This window comes from Amblyomma maculatum, chromosome 1 (assembly GCF_055883805.1).
Source record: "Amblyomma maculatum isolate TAMU_Amacu chromosome 1, ASM5588380v1, whole genome shotgun sequence".
Lineage (NCBI taxonomy): Eukaryota > Metazoa > Arthropoda > Arachnida > Ixodida > Ixodidae > Amblyomma > Amblyomma maculatum.
In genome coordinates, this window is record NC_139344.1 from 466447940 (window position 1) to 466472344 (window position 24405).

The 24405-nt window shown below is 48.6% G+C and overlaps 1 protein-coding gene across 1 annotated transcript in view; it reads right to left on the bottom strand.

Moving 5' to 3' along the window:
• The window catches only part of LOC146209871 (sodium-coupled monocarboxylate transporter 1-like), a 216187-nt gene that overhangs the window by 174145 nt on the left and 17637 nt on the right, over positions 1–24405 (bottom strand). The window contains exons 2-4 of the mRNA XM_084581392.1: positions 8928–8993; positions 7221–7272; positions 2235–2302 (exon numbers count right to left, since the gene is read on the bottom strand). Coding sequence (XP_084437518.1) covers positions 2235–2302; positions 7221–7272; positions 8928–8993 — 186 coding nt within the window. The remainder of the gene's footprint in view (positions 1–2234; positions 2303–7220; positions 7273–8927; positions 8994–24405) is intronic.

The window sequence follows — 24405 nt, forward strand, 5'->3', positions numbered from 1 at the left end:
AGACCTGCGAGGGAGCGGCGCTCATCTTGCATGGCGGCCACATCGTGACTCTCGAGGCGTCGCACTACAACAGTGCCTTTTGAACAATTTGGTGTTTGGTTATGTCTCTTTCGTGATTTATATGTGTTGTGAAGCCTCTGTGTTAAGGAATACCTCTGTAGTTGCATGCTTAGCGTTTGTTTTTCTGTGAACCTCTAGTCTGTGCAATTTCAGTATTTGTGTATTCCTCTATATCGTCTCTTGCTGTGTATAAAGTTTGTTTTGTTTGTTACGTCTGATTTCGACCTTTACTCTGGCTTGAACCGCCGAAAGCTCGCCACCAAACGGCCACCCCCTTCTGTCACTACAAAATAGTTGAATTCCCGCTGAGCTTGCCACGAAAGTCGAGGGCATCTCCTTTGCGACCGGGACAGCTACCCCCATTCACTCTAAGGGTGTCTGGGAATGTGCGCACCGTTAAGGGCGTATCGTTAATAATCCTTCTAAATATTAGCGGGTGACAGCTGTGCAGGCGATGATCTCATCAGCGTATCAGACACCCAATTTTCGGAGTTTTGTCCAGCTCGCTTGCCAGCCACTTCATTTCGATATTGAATAGTAGAGGCGAAATGATTACTCCTTGTGGTTTGCCTCTGGTATTTTATCGGATTGGTATGGGCCCCTCTTGCAAACGTACTGAAAAGCCTTTGCTCTGCGGTTTACATCACTCCATGGTTATACCTGGCGACCCATTGCTCTCGTTGTAAAATGGAAGACGATCAACGGGATTTGAGGGGTACCCATTGGGTACCAATTGTGTACCAAGGTTCACAGAAACCAAGGTACTCTTATGCGCGAAAGACAGTTTTAAAAGACAGTTATCGAAGCATGCAAGATAATTTAGGGGGATGAAGGGGAATATGTGAGTGTTCCATCCGTGGCGCTCAACAGCAAGGAGGTGATACTGCTTCGTTCGGACAATGTGACAAGAAGTTAGACGCAATTATTCATTATTTTCGTTTTATTTTCATTTAATTGTTTCCTTCTGAATTTCCTCGCATTTTTTCTGAATCTTTAGTGAACTTCTTATTGTAACCCTATGTTTTTGTGATGTATTATTCTTCGTATCACAAATAACAGGCAGTTGGAGCCTGGCAGTCGCGGCGCTCGTTCGGCGGTGTCGGTAACAGAGGAATCTGCTCGCCTATTGGTGCCGGCTCGCAGCCCCCTCGTAGGCTCGAATTTCAGGGCAGGCGGTTGCAGGCGGGCGTCTGCGTCTGGTTAGGCCGCCAGCGGGTCCACATGTCCAGGCCTGAAACCTATCACCGTGGCATGGACGAGGTTCAGCCCATCGTTGTGTCCATTGGGTTTCCGAGAACCCCTTCTGCCGACATGTGGTTCAGGCCCGCCGAGATTGGTTATGTCTATGACGGGGCCAGTGGAGTGGGACGCTTTGAGGGTCGACCGGCCGCCAGTAGCAAGGAGCAGTCGTGCCGTTTCAGAAAAAGCCCTGCGGCGCGTGCACATGCACACACACACGCGCGCACAAGCACACACACCCGCGAGTGGCCGCTCGGCCGGCGATCAGGGGAACGAAGCCGCCGTCTCCTGACAAGTCCTCCGGATCTGGTCTTTGTCCGTTTTTGTCCCCGACATGCAGCATGGTTCTCACCGCTAGCCCATGTCCGTACTACTGACTCGTTTTCGCGAGTGATAAGTGATCGAACGCCTTAGGAGACGCGCCACTTGCAAGGACCCAATGCGTATTTCTTATCATGAACGAGAAAAGAAATGGAGCTGTATGTACTACGCTACCTGCTCTGCATTTAGACTGTATTTCCGAAGATGTAACCTGAATGTTTGGTGAGTGTCTACTACATATCTCGGGTCGATATACCGTGGCCTGGCGGTAGGATCTGTACTGAAATAATCTACTGAATCATTCACGCAATTTCGTCGCGTTATCGACTGCACGCGAATACTTTTCATAACTGCGTGTAAAAGCTTAACCCGTGTGCACTAAGAGGTTGTAACGGAAGGTGTGCTTCAGGTAAATGGCATGCACTTGCGTATGCCAATGGCTAGTAGTGTTTGTGTTTTTGTTGGTTCTCGTCCATATGCTGACCTTTTTGTAACCACGTAACCTTAACTAGTGCGGCCACATGCTGTCATTAGTATGAAGTGCAGTGACATGCAGTGAAAGCCAACGGTAGATCAGGTAACTAATAGAGTTCTTTTTTTTTTCAAACACTTACCAGTGTCGTGTAGAGAGTTCCTGAGAGTCCGATAAACATGTTACACCAGAAAAGGGGTGCTTTAAACGCTGCAAAAGGTGAGAATTTTGCGTAAGTCCAAAGATATTTTTCAACACATATTTCAGCATCTCTAGGGAATTCGTCAACGCGATGCATGGTGTAATGTGCTGTACGTGTAAGAAGTCACGCAGGTTGTACAGTAAAGAAAATCAGGTAAACATTACAAAACCTCTATAGTCTTCCATCAGTACTATGCTTTGCAAAATGGCTGCCGATTTACCTCGTTCATCTAAACGCAACTTAGCTGCGCTAATAGGTTTTATCCTTTCTCAGATTTGAATACCTGGGTTCACCATTGTTTAGCTTGCAGAGGCGACGCTGTGCACAACACTCTCGGCGGGCTGCAGAAGGCGGAACGCCAACTAACTTGCATTGGTTGTAACTAGCGTGACGCTCCACCCGCTCCATGGCTGCAAGTGATGCAACGAACTTTTCTTCTATTATTGGAAGCGTAAGTATCATCTTCAACGCATTCACCAAAAGTGCTGGTCCGCAACTTCGATGAAGCATAACAAAGTTTTGTAGCGAATATTAGGTAATTAATTCGACTAAAAGAGAAGGAGAATGCCAACCGAATCAAAAATCGATCGGAGCGCAGTTTTTGCGTTTTCAACGCGGACATGAACGTGTCACCTCACAATATAACTGTGTCGTGGTTTCAGCCAGCCAAAGCAGCTTTTGCGGAAGTGGCGCACCTAGTGGTAGCCTGCTTACAAGAAGCCAACAATAAGCGCTCGCATCGAATTGGAATCGTGCGACAGAAAACAAAGTTTTAAATCTGTTTCTAAGAAATGTACGCTCTTTAGGTCTATAGAATTAGGCTCCAAGTTAGATTCCATAGCGTAGACTAAACTGATCTCATATAAATAATTCTGATAGCTTTGACACTTTCTCTTCATATACAGGGCACATGGTAACAAGATCCTTGTAATGTACTGTGATATCAGTGGCGGACTTCAGTTGGCAGCACAAGCAGCCTACTATCGGTGGTTTACTGTCCTAAGATTCAGACGAGGCCAAGTGCGAATTAGATGTAACAGAATTTCGGGTTCGGTTTCCCGTTTGCACATCTTTATAAGCGTACAGTTGAGATCCAAACTATTATGTGATCGTGTACCAGACATACAGGTAAAGAACAACAGCGCAGAGGACAGAGGCCAGGAGGCAAAGGTTAGCTGCAAGTATGGCACTCTCTTGTCTCCTTGCCTTCTTTTTGTGCTTTCGTGTGCTTGCTTGGCTCCACTGGGATAGTACACTTTTGCAATACGATAGCGTTAAGACTCTCATAGTGCAGATAACTATAGGCGTCGGCGCTGTCCGCGCAAAATAGTCACGCGCATAGTCGCATACAGTGTCAGATGATGGGCCCGGACATAAAATGGTCGACGTGTTACCTGATGCCAGAAAGCCACACGACCTGCGTGATATTACGTGTTACGAGTGGTGAAGTTGGAACTGAACAGAGGCCCTCGGATCCCGACTGAGGCACGCTATACCGCTATGCAACGCAAGCACCATCGTACGACGTCGTTAAAAGCGGCATTATATCTTTATTACGATTTTATACAATATGATAGTTTACTGCTGCATGCTATCGGGTTCACGGGAGGTGAAAGAGACACAAGTTGATATGTTACTGATTTAGTGCATTGCAAACTGCAATAACGCGTAAGAGGATCCCTCTAAAAAGCCCGATAACGACTTCCAACAACAAAACCTCACACAAAGAAAACTTACACTTCTACGAATCGTCACAGCAACAATTCACGGCAAGCCAGACAGCCTTAACCTCGCGCACTTCGCATTTTATTTATTTATTAATTTTTACCCTCTGGGCAATACAGGCACTTCAGAGGGGAAGAGACAAAAATTTAATACAGAGGAAACATGGGTAAGTGATAGATCAAGAAATAACCCAAGCGTTAATTGCTTTGCATGTGTGCTCAGCGATGTTTAGAAAAGTAATTTCTTTGTCGGCGAAGGCTACTGATGTCACTCACGTATGCACTTCGAGTTGTCTCCTTGCTCTTTCTTACCTCGTATTCAGAAATGTGGCGCAACAAACACAACACAACACAACATCTTTCTTACCTCAACATTGCTTTCCCTCACCAATAAGGAAGTGCATTAGCGCTTCCTGCAGTTTGTAAAATAATTTGCTTTGTCATCTGAAGAATGAGATAAACCGCATTTTCGTGGAACACCTCTCGATTTTAAGCACCACCTTATTCTCACAATTTTTGCTTTCAAAAAGCGTTCGCATGCCCATTTGAGTACCCCTTTTATGCAGCGAAGTGCGTGTATCCAAGTCAGCCAAGTTTACTTGCTGACTGCCGTCGAACCAGAGCTGTAAAGTCCCAAGATGGCGCGGCGTTCATGATGTGTGCTCCGGCTTCATGTGGCTTTGTGGTTAAAAAAAAAATCTGCTGGAGCGGAGGTCGCCTATACCTACCAGTGGGTGGAGGTGAAGCCTTGCGGCCAGGTTGCCATGGGCAAGAAACGGGAGCCGCATCTCGCCCGCCGCACTTGATACTTTGCCCCACCGGAATTTTCCATTGTTATGGGGGCCGTTGGTGGTAGTCAATTATTAATAGAGGTTTTAATTGAAATTGTAGAGGCAATGAGTACAAATAAATCTTATGACTCATCATGACTGCTAATGACGACGAAACGACCAATACGTCAAACGACGACTTGGAATCACCGCGACTGTTCAGAAACGAGTAAAAATTCTTAGCGATGAGTGGTATTGACTACAATGATCGACTACAATGACCGGTGGAAGCAATCCACCGTGAATTGCGTCAAAACTAAATGTTCACGTTTTTTGGCTGTCAGCCTTCCCGCTGGACAGCCCAATCCCACATAATTCCCACATTTGGGTCTTTGGGAAACCTGTTTAGAAAAACGTTGTGACCGTCAGATGTAAAAGTTGAGGCAGACTAGGCGATGCTCAAACAGTTATACTTGCAAGTGAAACGTAATCCCGGAGCGCTTTTTCGCTCGATTTGTACAGCCCACCGCAACTCACGGAGCAACCATTTTTTCACTGCAACATTCAGAATTCATCGGACGAAGTACGCACCACGGCAGCCGGCGCATTTGCTTCCTATGGCAAGATGGCGGCGCGCGGCTTCAGCTGAGGGGAGTCCCCTTCGCTAAAGCGTTTTTTTTTACACTTCTTTGGTTCAGACGCTGCATGATGACTGCACTTAACGCCGCAAACTAGAATGTCTACCGCAAACAGTCCGAAAGCGATCTTGATGCCTCTTTTACCGTGTTATCCCGTGCGCCTGCAATCGGCGGCGCTCGGCAAGCTTCACAGGCATCACGGGCGTCCGTTCTTGTTTTGCCGTCCCTTGTTTCGCAGCCGTAACGGAAGTCGGAATGAGTTTGTAAAGGGCCGCCTACAGCTTGAAGTCTCATCATCATCATCATCAGCCCACTGAAGGGCGAAAGCCTCTCCCATATTTCTCCACTTAGCCCGGTTCTGTGTTAGCTGCATCCGCTTGACCCCTGCGAACTTCTTAACCTCATCCGCCCACCTAACTTTCTGTCGTCCCCTGCTACGCTTTCCTTTCCTTGGAATCCAGTTTGTTACCCTAAGCGATCATCGGCTATCCTCTTTTCGCACTACATGTCCTGCCCATGCCCATGTCTTCTTAATTTCCGCTAGAATGTCGGTAACTTCAGTTATTTCTGTGACCCACTCTGCACGCATCTTGTCTCTTAATGTTACCCCTACCATTTTTCGTTCCTTAGCCCTCTGCGTTGTCCTCAACTTAAGTAGAACTCTATTCGTTAGCCTCCACGTTTCAGCCCCATAGGTGAAGTCTTGAAGTCTAAGCGAACTTTATTTATGTTTGCATAAGATGTTTGCAAACTTTATTTGCTAAATAATTAGTACTAGCTGTCGCTTGTCACGTATAAATATAGACGCGAAAACAAGGGGAGGGGGAGGCGTCATTTTAAATTTCTTGAATGTAAGCAACCGTCCACCTCCCCCTCCCCCATGATTGTCGTCGTCGCGATCGTGAAAAAGGAGGGTGTATAGAACCAAGTATATATTGAAAATCCTTGATGCTCTCTGAGCCGATGGCCTCGGAGTCGATGTTCTCTGAGTCCGTTTAGCCGGTTTACATACGTTTAATTAGAGTAGGCAATAATAATATGGTGTGGTAGATGGGATGTATTGAGTCGGTTCGTGAGGGCGCATTTTAGCAGTCGTTTTTTTCTTTCAAGTGCTCTATCTCAATGGGTACGTGCGCTAGTTTATTTTTTTTAATTAATCACGACACGCCAATAGGTCCAGCTTTCTTCTGTGTTTGCTATAGCACAATCTCTTCTGTCTTCATGGCACTAAAAATAAGACTTCCATACAGAGTCTGTTTTAAAGCTTCTGCATTTTCTTCTAATTGGAGCACTTAATCATGAACACGCGTTCGTTTTTAACGGGTATGCTGTGCTGCACTTTTTGGATGGTAAACACAGTTGTCAGTGACACTTCTATAACCTAGCTTACAATAAAATTACAATTCCCGAAGTTCATAGAGCACTAGTATATGAATAATAAATGCACGGCATGAAGAGCGTCTCAATGCCTTTTCAAGCATGTTCTCGTGTTTTCGCATGTGTACTTTTCATTGATGAAGAAAATAAGTGAACACGATTGAAATATTCAGAAATCCAGTTTTGTAGTATTATCCCTAACTCTGCCAGAGATCTTTCACCAGCTTTTTTTTAGATCTGCACCAAAATGTCCCGTTGGCCCCTCCACTAAGAAAAAGAAAAGCTCAGACATTCGCTGCGCTGTGCTACTCTCAATGGCACATCCGACAGCCATCTGGTAAATCTACTTCCAAGGCAGTTGACATTCAGCTCAGGGATGTAACTTTAAGAAATTTCAAAAGCGTAAACCGACTATACCTGCGACCAGGGTGAGTGATGCTGCAAAAATTGAGATTGCACCGACACTTTGCTGAAAGAAAAAAAAAGCGCAAAACAAACTTGTTCAGGACTCCTGTAATAAATATGTAATTTTGTAACAATTTCACGTCTACCATGTCTATCCACGATTTATTCGTAGAATCAGCAGGGAAGGCAGTCAGCCAAAAATTTGGCTGACTGCCTTCCCTGCTGATTCCCTGCTGATATTGCTGTTTTTAATTCCTTTTTTAACTCGGCAAATAATGAAAAAGTAGATATGGTGAAGTAATGACAGTGTGGTTGAAGTAGAATTTCAAAAGTGAAAGTTATCAGCTGAGAAAAAACGCAATTCTTAAGAACACACACACAATTGCAGATATATTCTGGCAACCAGATCTTTTTCGTCCACATGAGTGTAAGGACACCTGGCTTTGTCTCGTTTGCAATATTCTTCTCAAGAACAGGAAATCGACATAGTCTGCGGGAAGTGCGGTGTCTAGTCTCGGCAAAAACACAGTAGCCGCAGTTTAGTAAGTAGTTGCAAGCATTGCCCTGACTGCTGCAAAGCCTTGATTTGGCAAAAATGATCGAAAAAAAGACCGAAGGAAGCTTTTTTCAGGTCTAACGAACGAATCCTTCGTCGAATCATGTCTGCAAACGATTTCGATATTCGTGGAACACCTCATAGCTATTGTTGGACTTACAGCTCCAATCTTGGGGCTGGTACTTGTTTTGGCACATATATAGAGCACAAAGGAGTCAAGAGAAGCTGTACCTGTGCTCTAAAAGTTGGCATTCTTCTTTTTCTGAAGAACATCGCCGAAAACTCTCTGCGTTTTTATACTTACGTCGTCATAACCTTCAACCATATTAGGCCCCTCCAGACGTTTTCCAACAACGAAAACTCTGGTGAACGGAGTACATGCTATTCTAGCACCTAATACGGTTCTGATACTGTTGGAAGTCCTTTAGCTCTCATATCCTTGTATGTTTGCCTGTGACGCTAAGAGCTCTGCGATTGTAATATGCACTCGAGGAGATTATTTTTTTGGTTGGGGGATCATCCCTGCTTCCTACCATGCTCTACTTTTTTCCGCTATTCTGCTCATGGTCGGCAGCTTACATCAATTCTTCTCCGGCTTCAAGGCCGGAGAAAAACTTTAACGTGTTCTGTTAAATGCCGCCCACAAATTTATATATTCATTCTACTACCCGTGTGAAGAATGTTCGATTTTTAGTTTTGCTGTTTTCACGTCCCGAAGTGGCTCAGGATACAAGGTGCGTCATTGTGTAGCGTCTCGGTGCAGTACTGTATTCGCCTCAGAGCGCCATTTTATGTAATCTGTATAGCACAAACGTAATGACTGTAATTCGTTTACTGTTTACATTGACAGATACATGGCATATGCCGTACAATTGTGCTTTCACGTATCAAATCTCAGGTAATGTGCAGCTTGTTGGCGGGGGAGGGGGGTGCTTGGTAGCCTGGCAAGCGGATACTTAGACAAACTCGCACATGTTCGCATCGACACATTATCATTTAATAAGATGCTTTGCGTAATTTGTTTGCCTTGGTATTCTGGCTATCTTTAAAGCAGAATTGTCTTTCGAATGCTAACATCCTAAGGGCTCTAGGTGAAATTGTAACCTTCAAAAAGTTAAACAGTCATTTGGCATGAAATTACTCTGTGCTGTTTCATTACTTACCGTCAGGAATATGTAGATCAGGCACGCTGTCAAAGAAATGTTTGAGTTGAAGCGCATCCGAATGTACTGCGGCAAAAGAGAAACACTATCAAAATATATTTCGCGATACATCTACAGTACAATAGCTAGTAGGAAAAAATACTTCAAACTTAAATACCTTTAATGGAACTAAACTATAATACACTTGGCCGTCTAATACGTGGTATGCCAACATTACTATATTGTAGGGATGTATGCGCGCTGACCCATGGGCGGTGCACACACACAAAGTATATATTGTGAGGAAACTTAATTTTAGTCACACGTGTGCTCCTGGGCAGTCACGCAAAACAGCGAGTAGCGGCCTGTTGCAAGTGAAGTAACAAATAATTCATGTCTGTTATATCGATGTGCTGTGCAAAGACGTAATCAATACAAGAGGCACTATGAGTAGTGGCTTGAAGTGGTTCATTAGAATACCATAGCTCATAGCGTATAATCTACATAGTTGGCAGTGCACGAGTGAGATATGAAAAAGTAATAAAAGAAATGGTCGTTCAAGCTGATGAACCTGATTATTGTTGTATACGACTAACACGAAGGAACTATAGGCGGCCACGTTTGGACAGGAGGCACACTCTGGTCCGATCAACACGATCTAAACAAAATTGTGTGGCGCGACTGCTGCGCAAGATGGCGCAACTGGTCCGACAGGTGCCGAAAATTGAGCAGTGGCGGCAATTCTTAGCGCCGAACTCAAGGCTTTGCATGATTAAGTGCTTTTTGCATTCCCAAAATTAGTACTCTGAGGGTAAATTAAAAAGCCAATCCACTGTAAGCCCTTCTTTTTGTAAGCTCATTTTCAAGCGCCCAAAAAGAGCGAGAATTTCTCGACATTATCTGATGGTAACTGTGCCCCATCAGCATGTCATTGTGTCTTGATGTGCAGAACTGTGGCGGAAAGCTGGAGCTGAAAATGTAGCCGGTAATTAAATCCTGCATTAATGTATGGGTTGCGGAAATACTTCAAATGCAATATCATTTCACAGCCTTCGTAGATGTCCAGCTGCATGTCTAAAGCAAAATTTCAATATAATCTCAAGACCAATGTTTGGAAAATGTACAGAGAACCGTGCAGCATCGGGCTGCACTTAGCGGACTAAATAGATTTAGTTCGGGCTTTTAGAGTAGGTAGTCCCTTGTTGAGAATATTACAACGGAAGTGGCGATCTATTTTCAAATGGCGTTACTGATTCGACGCCATCTTTGTCATGTATGTTCCGGTAAATTCGAGGATGAGTTCGAATCGTGTACTATTTAAAAGGATAATTTGATTTAAAGAGTAGCGTTACTTTGTGCAACCAGTTTTCAAGCATATGTGTTGAAGTTTCTCTCGCTGTCAAGCTGGAGTTTTCGTTTAATTTATTGACTAAATTTCCCAGAACGTATGGACTAAAAAACCAAAACGGCTAAAATTATCAAATGGTGAAACCTCTGGAACTAGTAAGGGTTGCAGGGCTTTTGTATTTATTGCCGCAATGGTAATTACTGAGGCCCCCATATGGTAGAACTCGGGCTACTTTCCCGAGCTCGACCACACGGCGACACCAATAATTAACATTGCGGCAATATTATTACGGATGGGACGCGCTTATTCACAAATGAAGGCAGATGAGGGGGGGGGGGGTAGACTCGAGGCAAGACAGGCTGCCAGGACGTGTATTCCGTTCACAACAGTAGGGTCATCTTCACAGCTTCACATGGCTACAAATGGCGGAAAATGGTGAAAACGATTAAGAGGCATTTATAGCCCGCCGTTCTGTTCGTTTCTGTGGCGCAATGGTTTAACACTACCCCTTTCCACACTGAAACATCTAATTGATTCCTCTAAGTGCCGGTTGTTCTGAATTGTTTTTACAATTCACAACACTGAAATAGTTTACTCACATCATGCCTAGGATATATTCCCCATTGGGTTGCAATATGTGATGTTTCCGATTATTAATAGACGCAGAACCAGCTGTGAACAGAGCTAGGAGCGGAAAGAATGGCAAATGTGACACAATGCATTTAGCCTCACTGTAGTCGTTTTCCTGCCTTGATTGAGTGCATATGTTACCTTTAGGTTGCCTTCTGAGAAACCTCTCAGCAACAATCGCCGTTAAACTCTCTGAGAGATAAGCAGTGAGGAGAAAGAATTAACGGGACCGTATCGCTGAGAGAACGAAATCACGCAGCCAGGCTAACGTCCTTCGCACTTCCTCAGATTCCTCTTCTAACCAGTAACTTCCACTTTTTTCATATTAGTCGCTGCTAAGAGAGTGACAATTTCCCCCGTTGCCGACAAAACTCATCCTCGAGCAAGGCAAATTGTACAACGCGCGCAGCGCTTAAGACGAACCACATGGGCTACTTGGGTGGTGCAGGAGCGGCGACTGTTGGCCGTAACTACAGATCACATAGGTCACTTCGGTAAGCTAAGCAGTCACGATGAAGAGGCCAGTACGGACTTGAACAAAAATGTATTGTGCAACCCTCGCTTGAATAAAGGTGTTCAAATCCATACGAAACTTTCAGGATCGTATGTAGCCTCAACATGGCGCTTGTCAAAGCTTTCTTGGAGTGTAGCTATGAGGGCAAAGTGTGCAAGATTTCTAGGCGGCGATCTTCCTCACCGCGGCATACCCCTTGATATAATGAAGGGTCTTAATGGGTTCGGATGAGGTACATGGGATCTAAAACGTGTGGGGCATTCTGACTTATAGCAAATAGAACGGGGAATACGTGCTGATCTAATGTTTTACGGTGTTATGCGCGTATGTCACGAATGGCGATACGGTGTCCCAGTTCCGGTGGTCCAATACGACAAACATGTACAGCATGTTGGTGAGGGTGCAGCTTGTGCGCCCAGTTAGACCGTTGGTGGTAAGGTGTGAAGTGACGGTAGCTGGAGCCGCACAGCCAAAGTAATTCATCTACGATATCAGCAGTGGACTGCCATCCGCAGTCGCTCGGGGAGCACCATGACAGAGAACAATCGAGTTCAACGTAAACGGCGATATATCATTTGCCTTGGCGGATACGAGCGCTTCAGGCTCCAAATATCTTGTCAAATAATCGCAGCGGCTTCTTCCTGAAGACTTGCAATATAGGTTGACCAAGTCGATGAAAACTTTTCAAAAGGCACCGATGGCGGCCTTCCTGGATAGAGAAGTCCTGCAGCAGGAGTGGTGCGGGACTTGAGGCGTTGACATTGGTGGAGACGTGGAGTGGTGTTTTTATTTTCGACCAGCAAAAGCAAGGCGAAGTCTATGCAATTCACGTGAGAACCCAAAGTTACCCGATGCGATGTCCTTGAGTTTAGCGTGCACCACCTGATTGTTGAAATTTTCTGTGACAACCAAATGCAGGGTTGCGCCATCAACCGAATAGTTTTTTACATGAGCCCACCTTGCATGATGAATGGTGTAGAACCTGCTCCTTTGTTGGCCGCAGCAACGAAAGGTTGTAATGTGAGGTCATTTTCTCTCGACGGTAGGTCTCTGTGTATGGAAATGGTGTGGTAAGCAAGGCCAAACATGCCTTGAAGTCTGCCTCTCCGGTAGTTGTTCCCAACGGATGGCGCGACAAGCAGTCAGCATCAATACGGCGACGATCACTTTTGTAAGTGACAGACAAGTAATATTTCTACAGGCGTAAGGCCTAACGCGCCACACGACCAGATGGATCGCATAGACCTATCATCTAGCATAAGTAACCATGATTGGTCACGAGACCCCAGCTAGGCATATTAGTTTAGTTACGATTCAATTGCTCGCAGACGTCGTTAAGATAGTGCTGGCGCACGCAATTACATGATTGACACCTCTATGAATCTGTACGAACACAGCCCCAAGGCTGACGCTACTAGAGCGTCAGTATGAATCTCCGTGGCTGCAGCAGGATCAAAGTGGTGCAAAGGGGTGCCGAGTTGAGAGCCGATGTCAGCTGGTTGAAAACCGAATCACAGTCAGGTGTCCAAAACAAACTGAGAGTACTTGTGTAGAAGGGTAGTTAGGGGATGCCAAGGCACGCAGAGCCAGGGATAAGGCGGCAGAAATATAACTACTGTCCTAGAAATCTCTGAAAACTCCTGATACTCCGTGACTTTCTAAAGTCTCTCACTGCAGCAAGCTTCTGCGAATGAGGTCCAATGCCATACTTATCCACGAGGTAGCCAAGGACAATAGTTTCTCGTTCTTGAAAGTGGGACTTAGTATTTATGATGAGTACAGCCTTGCTGATACACTCAAGCACTATTCCAAGGCGTTCATTGTGATCTTCAAATGACTTGAAAAAATAAAAACTCCGTCCAAACATACAAATATTCAATTTGATGCCATAAGGAACCATATCCTTGAAACTTTATAACGGCGCAGGCACATTACACAAGCACAACCGCATTATGTTAAATTCATACAAACCGTCAGGAGTGACTAAGGTAGTCTTTTCTTTGTCGTACGGGCGTATCGATGTTTGCCAATTCGCGGAGCGGGGATGAACCGAAGAGAATTACGATGTCAAGCGGGCACAGTCGACAGCCTCGTCAGTGCGCGGCATTGAGTACACGTCCTTTTTCTTGCCCGCATTCAAGCGATGATAATTGATCCAAAATCGCCATGAATTGTCCTTTTTCTCATTGCATTATGGCCGCGGCCCACTGACTGGAACATTCCCGAATCAGTTCTTTCTGCAGCATCTCTTGGACTTAATTATGAATAGTTTTGCGCTCGGCTTGAGAGACTCGATACGGTTTCTGTCGGCTAGGTTTGGCATTTCTCGTGTTAATTGGATGTTGCAAGCGAGAGTAGGCACAGAAGAAGAATCTTGTGCTGGTAAAGTCAAACACAGAAGCACGAAACGCGAGAACATCCGGCAGTGCACGTCGATCGGTTGAGGGCAGCAACTTGCTAATTGTCGGTCTTAACTAGTCACAATTATCCGGCTTCTCGGGTGAAGTTTAGGGGCAATCAGAAATGACCGCGACAGCTTCGGTGACTTAATGTTGCAATCGTGCGAGCTTAGAGCAAGCCGGAAGCGCACAAGGCTGTGCGAATACGTTCAGGGCCCACACGTGCGTACAACAGTCTTCTGCGTCGGCAACTAGAGGGACCAACACATTGTTCTCCAACATATCGCAGGTGTCCAGTTCAATTACAAGATGCCAAAGCCCCAGTCGAATTCCGGTAGACTGAGCTTGACAAAAGAGGCAGTCTGAGCTGGCGAGACCACATCTTGCATGAGAAAAACCAAATCTTCCCGACTCGGAGACGGATTTTGACTAAGGCTGACAGCATGTGTCGCCGCACACAAATTGCGCCGGCTTCTATATAGATTGTTGCGCCAAAGTCGCGCAAAACGTCGATGTTTAGAACTAAGTCATGCATGGCGCCAGGTAACAAAACTAATTCGGTCCTGACACTTTTGCCACACAATTCAACAAAGGCATGGCAAACGCCGACAGGACTTAAAGTTAGGACCCCAACGCTGCAAAATGTGGTCGCTCGGTATCACGTAAACAACTTTCTGGCCGAAACGATTTTGAAATGAACGTGTCACTATAGACACCGTGGCAATTTTGTCCACCAAATTAGTCGTACTAATATTGTTTATACGCGCGCATTCTTGTTCAGCATGACAATAGGAAGATGTACGGGCGAAGCTGACCGGTCGGCTAACTTTACACCATCGGTCTCACCAGCTAGTTTCCCAAGGATGGTGGACTGAGGCGGCGACGAGACAACGGTGAACGCCGCGGCCGGATAGAAGGCGGTGTCATGCTGAGCTCAGAGGCAGAAGACGCAGCGCAATCGGGATGGGAAAAAGAGGGTTGGCGAAGAGAAGCAGGCGGCTACCATGGCGCGTATTCTTGAAATCGATATGAACGTCGTGCGGAAGCACGGCTTGTTCGACGACGCCGGCAATAGCAGGAGATGTGTCCGTAAATGTAACAGACCAACACCTCTCTGTTACCTTAAGGATAGGAGGGATGACTACGCGTCGAACCAGAATATGCGTTTGGATGTGTCGAGTTGGTTCAGACAGAAATTGTTCGTAAGAATAGAGAACCGTCAATGTCAGCATTCGTAAACTTCAGAAAGAAGAGGCCGATCCTGTCCGCTATGGCTGGTTTGCCGCTAGTCGTTTGTACAGTCGAGAGCAGAACTGGTATACAACACTCGGCCAGTGACAGCGCTCAGGAAAACTGCATCGGAGTGCCAACTAGCGACAGTTTAATGAACAGCGACATCGACGCATGCATGTGAAGCAAATGGGGCACCGCCTCGATCTTAGATAGCTGTTGCAATATAAAGTTGCCATGCAGTTTTCTCGAGCTCCGCCACCGGCTGAGTGTTATATTCCACTTTTGCGCACGACTGTACGTACATTGTGCCCTTGTAGTAGGCTGGTCTATACCTGGCTAGAGCGACAAACATGCGTAGTGCACTTTATCATTGACCGCACCTTGCAGCCCTGAGGTCAACTCTTCGTGCACTATCTGCCGAACCATTAGGCGAAGTCTTCAGAAACAGGTAAGTGTAAGCTGGCGATACTTGTTAGTTAGATAGCCGACTAAAATTGGGGGAATTCGCCCTGACCTAAGTTCCTCAAACGCGCGACAATGCTCCATCACACGAGGTGTAGAGGCAAGTTGTATTTCGGGATGACAAAGTTCTAAAGTTATTTCGCAATTCCATTCAAGAGCTGGCTTACTTTATTCTCTTCAGACATATTTCTCTTGACAAGCCGACAATGTCTGATCCTGACCTCTATTTACTTCGTGCATGTCTCACCTGGAGCCTGAGCTCTTTCTGTAAAGGCCTGCTCTGCTCTCTTTTTATTGGCAGTAGTGGTATCGTAGCACTTCGTGATTTCATCCATGAACCAGGTCCAAGTGATAAGTGTGTCCGCGTGATTTTACAACCAAAGAAAGGCGATCCTAGCGAGCAAAAAAGACATTCCCGAACTAAGCAATCGGTTCAAAACAATTGCACTTGCTGACTCGTTGGCAATGAGTCAGCCAGTTTTCAACATCATCAGATTCTCCTGTAAACGGGCAGAGTTCCCGAGGGGGCGGCCAGGATCTCGGTTGTTCTGCAGATTGTGTATGAGCTTGAGTTGACGTAACGTTGGTTTCCGACTGGAGAGGTGGCAAATCAGCTAAACGGCGTCTGCGACGAACACCCAGGGGAGTTAGGGCGACGTAGCCATCCGACTTCCACCAAATATTGCTACAGATGGGATGCGTTTATTCACAGATGAACGCAGATGATGGGATATGAACTCGAGACAGAACATCCCTCGTACTCCTCAGCCTCCTCTTTTACCCACAGCCACTTCTTTCGCAACGGTCGCTGCCTCGCACGTGACAATTTGTGTGCGTGTGAAAATATTGTTACGGAGCACAGTATAGCGAGACGACGACGTGCTGATGTGAAGTACTTAGTGAAGAAGACGACGCTCAGGCCTAGGTAACTTCGTTCTGTGGTGTGCGGTGTGTGGTGTGCGTCTAAGAGTGAACTAGCGTTTACAACTGTGTTCTTTCCTTAACATTTGGTGGAGGATTGCTGGAAGTACGTAAGTCGCCAAACCTGGATCTCCGTATTGGCCGCCAGATTGGTACCATCACTATGCACTCCGACGCGACACCTTCTCCAGCGGCACCATCAGCTCCCACCGTCGTCATGACGCAGCCTCGCGATCCAGGCACCTTTTGCGGCACTGACCACATCGACGTAGAAGACTGGCTCGCCATGTACTAGCGGGTCAGCAAGCACAACCGTTGGAATGCGACCCTCATGGTCGCCAACGTAATCTTCTATCTGACAGGTACGGCGCGCGTCTGGTTCGAGACGCATGAAGACGATATCACATCGTGGGAGATGTGCAAGAAGAAGCTTCGAGACCTATTTGGCAAGCCCATCGGACGCAAGCTTGGCGCACAAAAAGACCTAGCATCCCGTGCCCAGTTTCCGACGGAATCGTACTTGTCTTATATTCAAGACATTCTAGCACTATGCCGAAACGTGGACAGCGCCATGTCCGAATTAGACAAGGTGGGCCACATATTAAAGGGAATTGCAGACGATGTTTATAATATGCTGTTTTGCAAAGATTGTCCAACGGTCGACTCAGTTATCCAAGTTTGCCGCCAGTTTCAACAAGCAAAACACCGCCGTATTACTCACCGACCGCTTAGAACACTTGCCAAACACAGCTGCTACGTCCTCGTGCGAAGATAGTCCAACCTTACAGCAGCCATCTCATCCCTCCAACTTGACCAGGATTGTTCGTCGAGAGATAGAGGCTATGACACCCGTTGCGTTCGCTCCTCAACCAGCGGATGCTACTATAGCCTTAATCCAATCTGTCGTTCGCCAGGAGTTCGCAAATGTGGTCGTCAACGCGAACGTGGGATTACTCCGGCCAACCTTCCGCACAGCCCTCGCTTCAACCTAATGTTCCAGTCGTAGCTTCTGCGGGTCCTACCACGTCCTTTCAGACGCGGTATCCCTACCGCTACCGCAACCCGGACGAATGGCGAACCTCGGATGACCGACCAATCTGCTTCAACTGCTCACGTGTCCGCCACATTTCTCGCCATTGCCGTTGGGTTCCGCCACCTCGACTTTGCTACTATTTTGATCGCAGCGCCGAATATGTTTCACACCCAACCTATTTCCGTGATAAGCGCACTCGTGACTAACTCGCCAGCCCCGCGCATGCCCAGCCGCTCGCCGTCTCCTCAGACCCGGAGGTCCCGCTCGCCCCAATCTCGTCGTTTCTCATCACCCCACTTCTCCGGCTCTCATCCGGAAAACTAACGAATGCAGCTCCCGGAGGTGACGCTGCATTGACGACCCTGCTCGAAAATCCTCTGCTGACCCTCGCTCATCACCGCACCCTTCTAGGCATCTATGTGAATGGTGCCCCTGTTACTGCCCTCATTGACACTGGGGCCGAAATTTCAGTCCTCAGCTCATCCTTTCACCGCCGTCTCAAAACGGTTGTCACACCCGACACTTCATCCGCCGTTCGCGTTGCCGATGGAAGCGTCGCTGCCGTCGTGGGACTGTGCACTGCGCGCGTGAGTATTTCTGGTCGCACTACCCCTGTCCTCTTCACTATTATCGACTGCTGCCCTCACGACGTGATCCTCGGCATCGACTTTTTAACGGCCCATTCTGCCCTGATCGATTGCTCAACTGGTCTTCTTCGCTTAGACCTGCCCTACTGCTCCGAAAACACCGGTGTCAAGCCCCGCCTTCGATCCGCCGAATTTGTTCGTCTACCACCAGAAGCTGCTATTTATGCCCCGCCGGCCCCGATCCCCGCAGTTCCTGACGGCACATACGTCACTTGCCCAATTACTGAAGTTGTTCTCCGTCACAACGTCATACTCCCCCATACCGTCGTGATTGTCACTGCTAACCGCACCTATCTTCCCGTACTGAACTTCAGCCGTTCACTCAAGTTTTACCCCATGGTATCGCACTCGCTGATCTGTTTCCTTTGGCGGACTGTGAAGTTGCGGCTCTAACCCCTCAGTACCTGTCGGAGCAGCATATGTCGGCTTCTTCTCATTCAAACCTCTTTTCAGGCATGATAGCCGCGGATCTGCCAGATGACTAAGCCAGAGCTCTCTCCGACCTTTTGCTGTCGTACAGTGATATATTTGATTTCGGTGACCGACCATTGGGCCAAACATCCGTTGTGACCCATCGAATCAATACGGGTGACGCCAACCCCATCCACAGACGGCCTTATCGTGTTTCTCTTACTGAGCGGCATGTTATACAGAAAGAAGTGGACAAGATGCTGGTGCAAAATATTATTGAGCCTTCCTTCAGTCCCTGGGCGTCTCCTGTCGTATTGGTCAAAAAGAAAGACCGAAGTTGGAGATTTTGTGTCGACTATCGCCACCTTAATCAAATAGCAAAGAAGGATGTTTACCCTCTGCCGCGAATTGATGACGCGCTTGACTGCTTGCATGGTGCAAGCTATTTTTCTTCCATCGACATGCGTTCAGGCTACTGGCAAATTGCAGTCGACGAACGGGATCGCGAGAAAACCGTATTTGTCACCCCCGACGGACTCTATCAATTCATGGTGATGCCATTTGGACTCTGTAACGTTCCTGGGACATTCGAGCGCATGATGGACTCACTCCCCCGTGGCTTTAAATGGACAACATGTTTATGCTACCTGGATGACGTCGTCGTTCTCTATTCCACGTTCGCAACCCACGTTGATCGACTTTCTACGGTCCTGGACGTTTTCCGCTGCGCCGGTCTTCAATTGAACGCCAAAAGATGCAGCTTCGGCCGGCGCCAAATCAAAGTCTTGAGTCATTTGGTTGACACAAATGGTGTGCAGCCCGACCCTGACAAAGTTCGAGCCGTGCGCGACTTCCCTACCCCACGTAGCTCAAATGACGTGCGAAGCTACCTTGGCCTTTGTTCTTACTTCCGCCGCTTCATTCGGAACTTCGCCGACATCGCTCGCCCACTTAACTTTCTTCTGCAAAAAAAAACGTACCTTTCACATGGGGTTGTGACCAAGCGCATGCCTTCACGACACTTGTATCCGCCCTCAGCACCCCACCTGTTCTGGCGCACTTCGATCCTTCTGCACCTATCGAACTGCGCACCGACGCAAGCGGACATGGCATTGGTGCTATCCTTGCCCAGTCCCAGCATGGTTCCTCCCGCGTCATTGCTTATGCTAGCCGCCTGCTTTCGTCCTCTGAGCCATCATCATGCTTTGTGTTGGCTGTCCTCACTTAAGGACCCCACTTGCCGCTTAGGTCGCTGGGCCTTACGAATACAAGAGTATGAATTTACTGTGGTGTACAAGTCCGGCCACTTACACCAAGACGCTGACTGCTTGTCCCGCCATCCCGTAGATCCTTCCGATTTTTCCGACCATACTGCTGACGACTATGTTTTGTCCATCTCGGACTTTATCAATATCGCCTCCGAACAGCGCCGTGATCCTGCCCTGCAACCAATTATTGACCAGCTGCACAACATCCCCGATTCTTCGGCCAGCATGTTTGTACTCCACAGCGAGACATTATACAGACGCAATATGCGTCCAGATGGCGCGGACCTTTCACTGGTCGTTCCGGCTCATCTGCGCTCTAGTGTCCTCGCCCAACTTCACGACGTTCCTACATCAGGGCACTTGGGAGTAACACGCACGTATGGCAGTGTGCGACGCAGATTTTTCTGGCCTGGTCTCTACCCCTCTGTCCGTCGCTACGTCGCCGCTTGTGAGCTGTGTCAGCGTCTTAAGATACCCTCGCTTCAACCTAGTGGGCCCCTGCAAACAATTCCAGTGCCGACAGAGCCGTTTTCTCGTGTGGGCCTCGATCTTCTTGGGCCTTTTCCGACATCGACTTTTGGAAACAACTGGATTGCTGTGGCGACTGATTATACCACCTGATATGCTGTAACCAGGGCTATCCCTACCAGCTGCGCCTCCGACATTGCCGACTTTCTTCTTGATGATGTCATCTTGATTCATGGCGCTCCACGTCAACTGCTCACAGATCGTGGCCGCTGTTTCCTCTCTCAAGTGGTTCATGACCTTCTCCGCTCATGCGCTACTCGTCACCAGTTCACCACGGCCTACCATCCGCAAACGAATGGTCTTACTGAGCGCCTCAATCGCACTCTGACCAACATGCTGTCTATGTATGTGTCCGATCATCCTCGTGACTGGGATGTCTCCTTACCTTTCGTCACGTTCGCCTATAACTCCTCACGCCATGACACCGCCGGATACTCTCCCTTTTACCTACTCTTCGGCCGTGGCCCTTTACTCCCATTCGACACCTTGCTGCCTCTTGACGACTCTTCCTGCAGCTACGCTTCGGATGCCATCGCCCGCGCTGATGCTGCCCGCCACATTGCTCGAGAGCGTCTTGGAGCGTCTCAGCGCTCTCAAAAACGTCGTTGCGACCTTTATCACCGATACGTTCACTACCCTCCTGGTTCCCTCGTACTTCTTTGGCACCCGGCTTGCCGTGTCGGTATGTGTGAAAAACTTTTGCCTCGTTACGTGGGCCCCTACTCCATCTTGCGGCAAGTCACCGATGTGACCTATGAGATCGCCCCTTTACAGCCCAAGAATCCTTCCACAGCCCCTCATCCAGAACTCGTGCATGTCGCCCGTCTAAAACCATATCATTCGAGTTCTCCTGTGTAGGACCCACCGGGACGGTGCTTCTTCGGCGCGGGGAAAACTGTTACGGAGCACAGTATATCAAGACGACGACGTGCTGATGCGAAGTAGTGAAGAAGACGACACTCAGGCCTAGCTAACTTCGTTCTGTGGTGTGCGGTGTGTGGTGTGCGTCTAAGAGTGGACTAGCGTTTACCACTGTGTTCTTTCCTTAACAATATGTTGCGGTCAAAATTAACCAAGATTTCGGTGGGATGTCACCATTGTAGTTGTCAGTTGGTCAGCGCACGCCAGGCACAGTGGCTTCGCCACAGCGGTACAGCGTGAAGAGAGAACTTGTCGATGAGACAAGAACTATTCGGTGTAAGCAGCGCAAGCCTATGTGGGATTCTCTACGGGACTGCGGCTCCACTCTCAGAGCAAACAATGCTCCGCTAGCTCAGACTAGAGTGGTAGCCCCAATGAACAACACGAACATCGACGACCAAAGGGTTAACCGTTTAATGGTCTTCCTCGGCCGCACGCGCGATCAAGCAACGGCTGGGCTTACCGGAGCCACGGCCGCTCGATGGAAACGCACTGGGTGCGCTTCTATTGAGCTGCCGTGCCTGAGCAGTCCCTCTGGCTGTAGACGCGTCCGATCGCATGGTCCGTCCAGTCAGCACTCCTCTCAGTGCACACACAGCACGCGCACTAACTCATTCACTCCCGTCTGCAAACGCCACACCCAGCCAACACAAACAGCGCGCGCCTCCTCGCCACAGCAGTCAAAACAGAGAGGGAAGGAGGCTGCCACGTGATCTGGAGAGCAGAGGCCGTGTGCCTCTCCCTCCCCCAGAGAGCGCCCCGCCGAGGTGGTGCAGTGGTAAGGCACCCGACTACTGTGCCGGAGTACCCGGGTTCGAACCCGACCTCGGCGGCTACGTTTCGATGGAGGCAAAACGAAGAGGAGTCAGTGTGCTGTGCGATGTCAGCGCACGTTGAAAGATCCCCAGGTGGTCGAAATTACTCCGTAGCCCTCCACTACGGCTCCTGTCTCTTTCCACTTTCACTACCACCTTTCTCCCTTCCCTTACGGCGCGGTCGAGGTGTCCACAGAAAACAAGTGAGAGTGTTACCATGCCTTGCCCTTCCTATAAATCAGTCAGTCACAGAGAGCCGACAATATATGCCTTCCCACACGCCTCCTACCTCAATCGAGGCATCCGCCTGGGTCTGCAAGCGTGCGTCGCCTCGACCATTTAGTGCCGTTGTTCTGGCTCTTAGCAGTTCCATGCCGCTGGAACTAGGCTGTGCCTGGCGAGGCAGGCTCTGCACCTGGGGCAGAGGTCGGTACTGCCGGGGCGAAGGCGCGAAGTTGTAAAGCTGGAATCGTAGTGCGCCGCTCGCTTCAGGCAGCGTCGACGCCCTTGGGATTGTCAACCAGGGCAGGAGGCAGGGCTCCTTCATCTTTTCCAGCCAGGGCTGAACAGGCGGACTCGAGTACGAGAAAACCCAGATGGCGGCGGGAGAGGTCAAAGTGCCCTGGTATCTCTTCGCCCCCCCCTTCCCGTTGGTGAGTCATTCTAGCTCGAATGCGAGCTTCTTCAATAACGAGCTCGAATTTGAGCTTTTCCGGGGACCAATGTATGCCTGCGCAGCCATTGGGCTGGTAGACAAAACATCCCGTTTGCCGCTCCCCGCCGCCTCAGCGCAGACAGCGTGGCCCATGCGCCCGGAGTGCCGGTGTCTTAAATAAGGCCAGTCGACGGGCTAGGTCCCTCTGCTCGTGCACAGCACAATCTCCGCTTAAAGGAGCACTGCGGGCTTGTGTACTGGCACGCGCCAGATGAATATGAGACCTCTCGTGCCCTTGTGGTTGACATTAGGCGACTTCGCCTACTAATCGCAATGTAACTTCGCGGAAAGGACGGTCTTTCCTTATATGCACTCGCGCGCGAACTCGTGCGTCTGGTGTTCCTATATCAACGGCTCAGATGCGAACCGTGCAAACAAGGACCGCGTTTGGGGCCTGCATGTGCGCTTTCACGCATGCGACCTCAACAATTTCGCTGGCTGCGGCTGTTATAGCGATTCCGGTAGAGACTGCTCTCAGCATTGCCCACCTCGGCGGTCTCCTGAACGAGAGGCGTTTCGGCTTCCAGAGCATCTCTCTGGAAATACTGCTTCAGCTCTCCCACATGAATGGGTTCGCTTATTCGGCCTTAAATCAGCCGCGACTGTTTCTCTGCGATCACATGGGACCTGAACAATCGGGGCGCAAGGCCGGCCGCGAATCCCGCGGATGCATCGCTGAGAACAAGATTTCGCATCAGAACCGTGTCTCCCAACTGGAACTCAAGGACCTTCTCACGGCTGCGGCTCGCCTCCTGCTGTGCATAGTCGTCGACATTGCCCTAGGCCTTGCGAACATCGTCCAACCTATGGGTCAGGACCGTGTCCGTTGGCGTGTTCAGCTGCCTGACAAACATGATAAAAACCGGCGTGAAGCCGGTCGAGAAATTTACACTCGTGCGCAGAGCGAAGGATATGGCGTCCAAGTGCTCATTCCAAAAATTATGCGACCGCGCATATGGGCCCAGGAGCGGCTTGATGTCGCGATTTCGGCGCTCGCTCAAATTGGACTGTGGGTGATAGCACGTGACTTTCTGCGTCCGTACACCCACTGTCGCGGACGTATCACGAAACATCATTTACTTTAAAATGTTGCATTGTCGGTTCTCAGTCGCTCTGGAAAGCAAAAATGACAAAACACCTCCGACAGCGTTCCCAACATCTCCCGGGCAGCAGATTTCCACAGCGGGTACTATTCAGCGAAAGCGCTGAAATGGCACGTAACGACGAGCACGTATTTTTACTCTTTGCTGCGCGGCAGCGGCCCCATCAAATCGCACGCCAGGATGGCTTCGTGCTTATGATGGACTTGAGTAAGCCAGGTGGTTTGCAACCTCTAGGCTTTCTCTCTTAGCAGATGTGACATGTTCTCGCGTATCGACATACGTCAGCCTTCATTTCGGGCCAGGTATCGAACCGACAAAGACTCCGCGATGTCTTTGGGGCGCTCCCGTGACCGTCGGCGTCGTTATAGTGCCGCATAGCGGCGCAGTTGGCGCGGAATCACGACTTTAAAGCACTCACTTCAGGCTTCTTTGTCTGGCACGTAATTTAGCAAAGCTCCTTACGGTCCAGCAGAAAGTTCTCCAACTCACTCATAGCAATACCAGCTACACTACAGTTAGCGCCGACCACACTACCAGTGGCTTCACAGCGC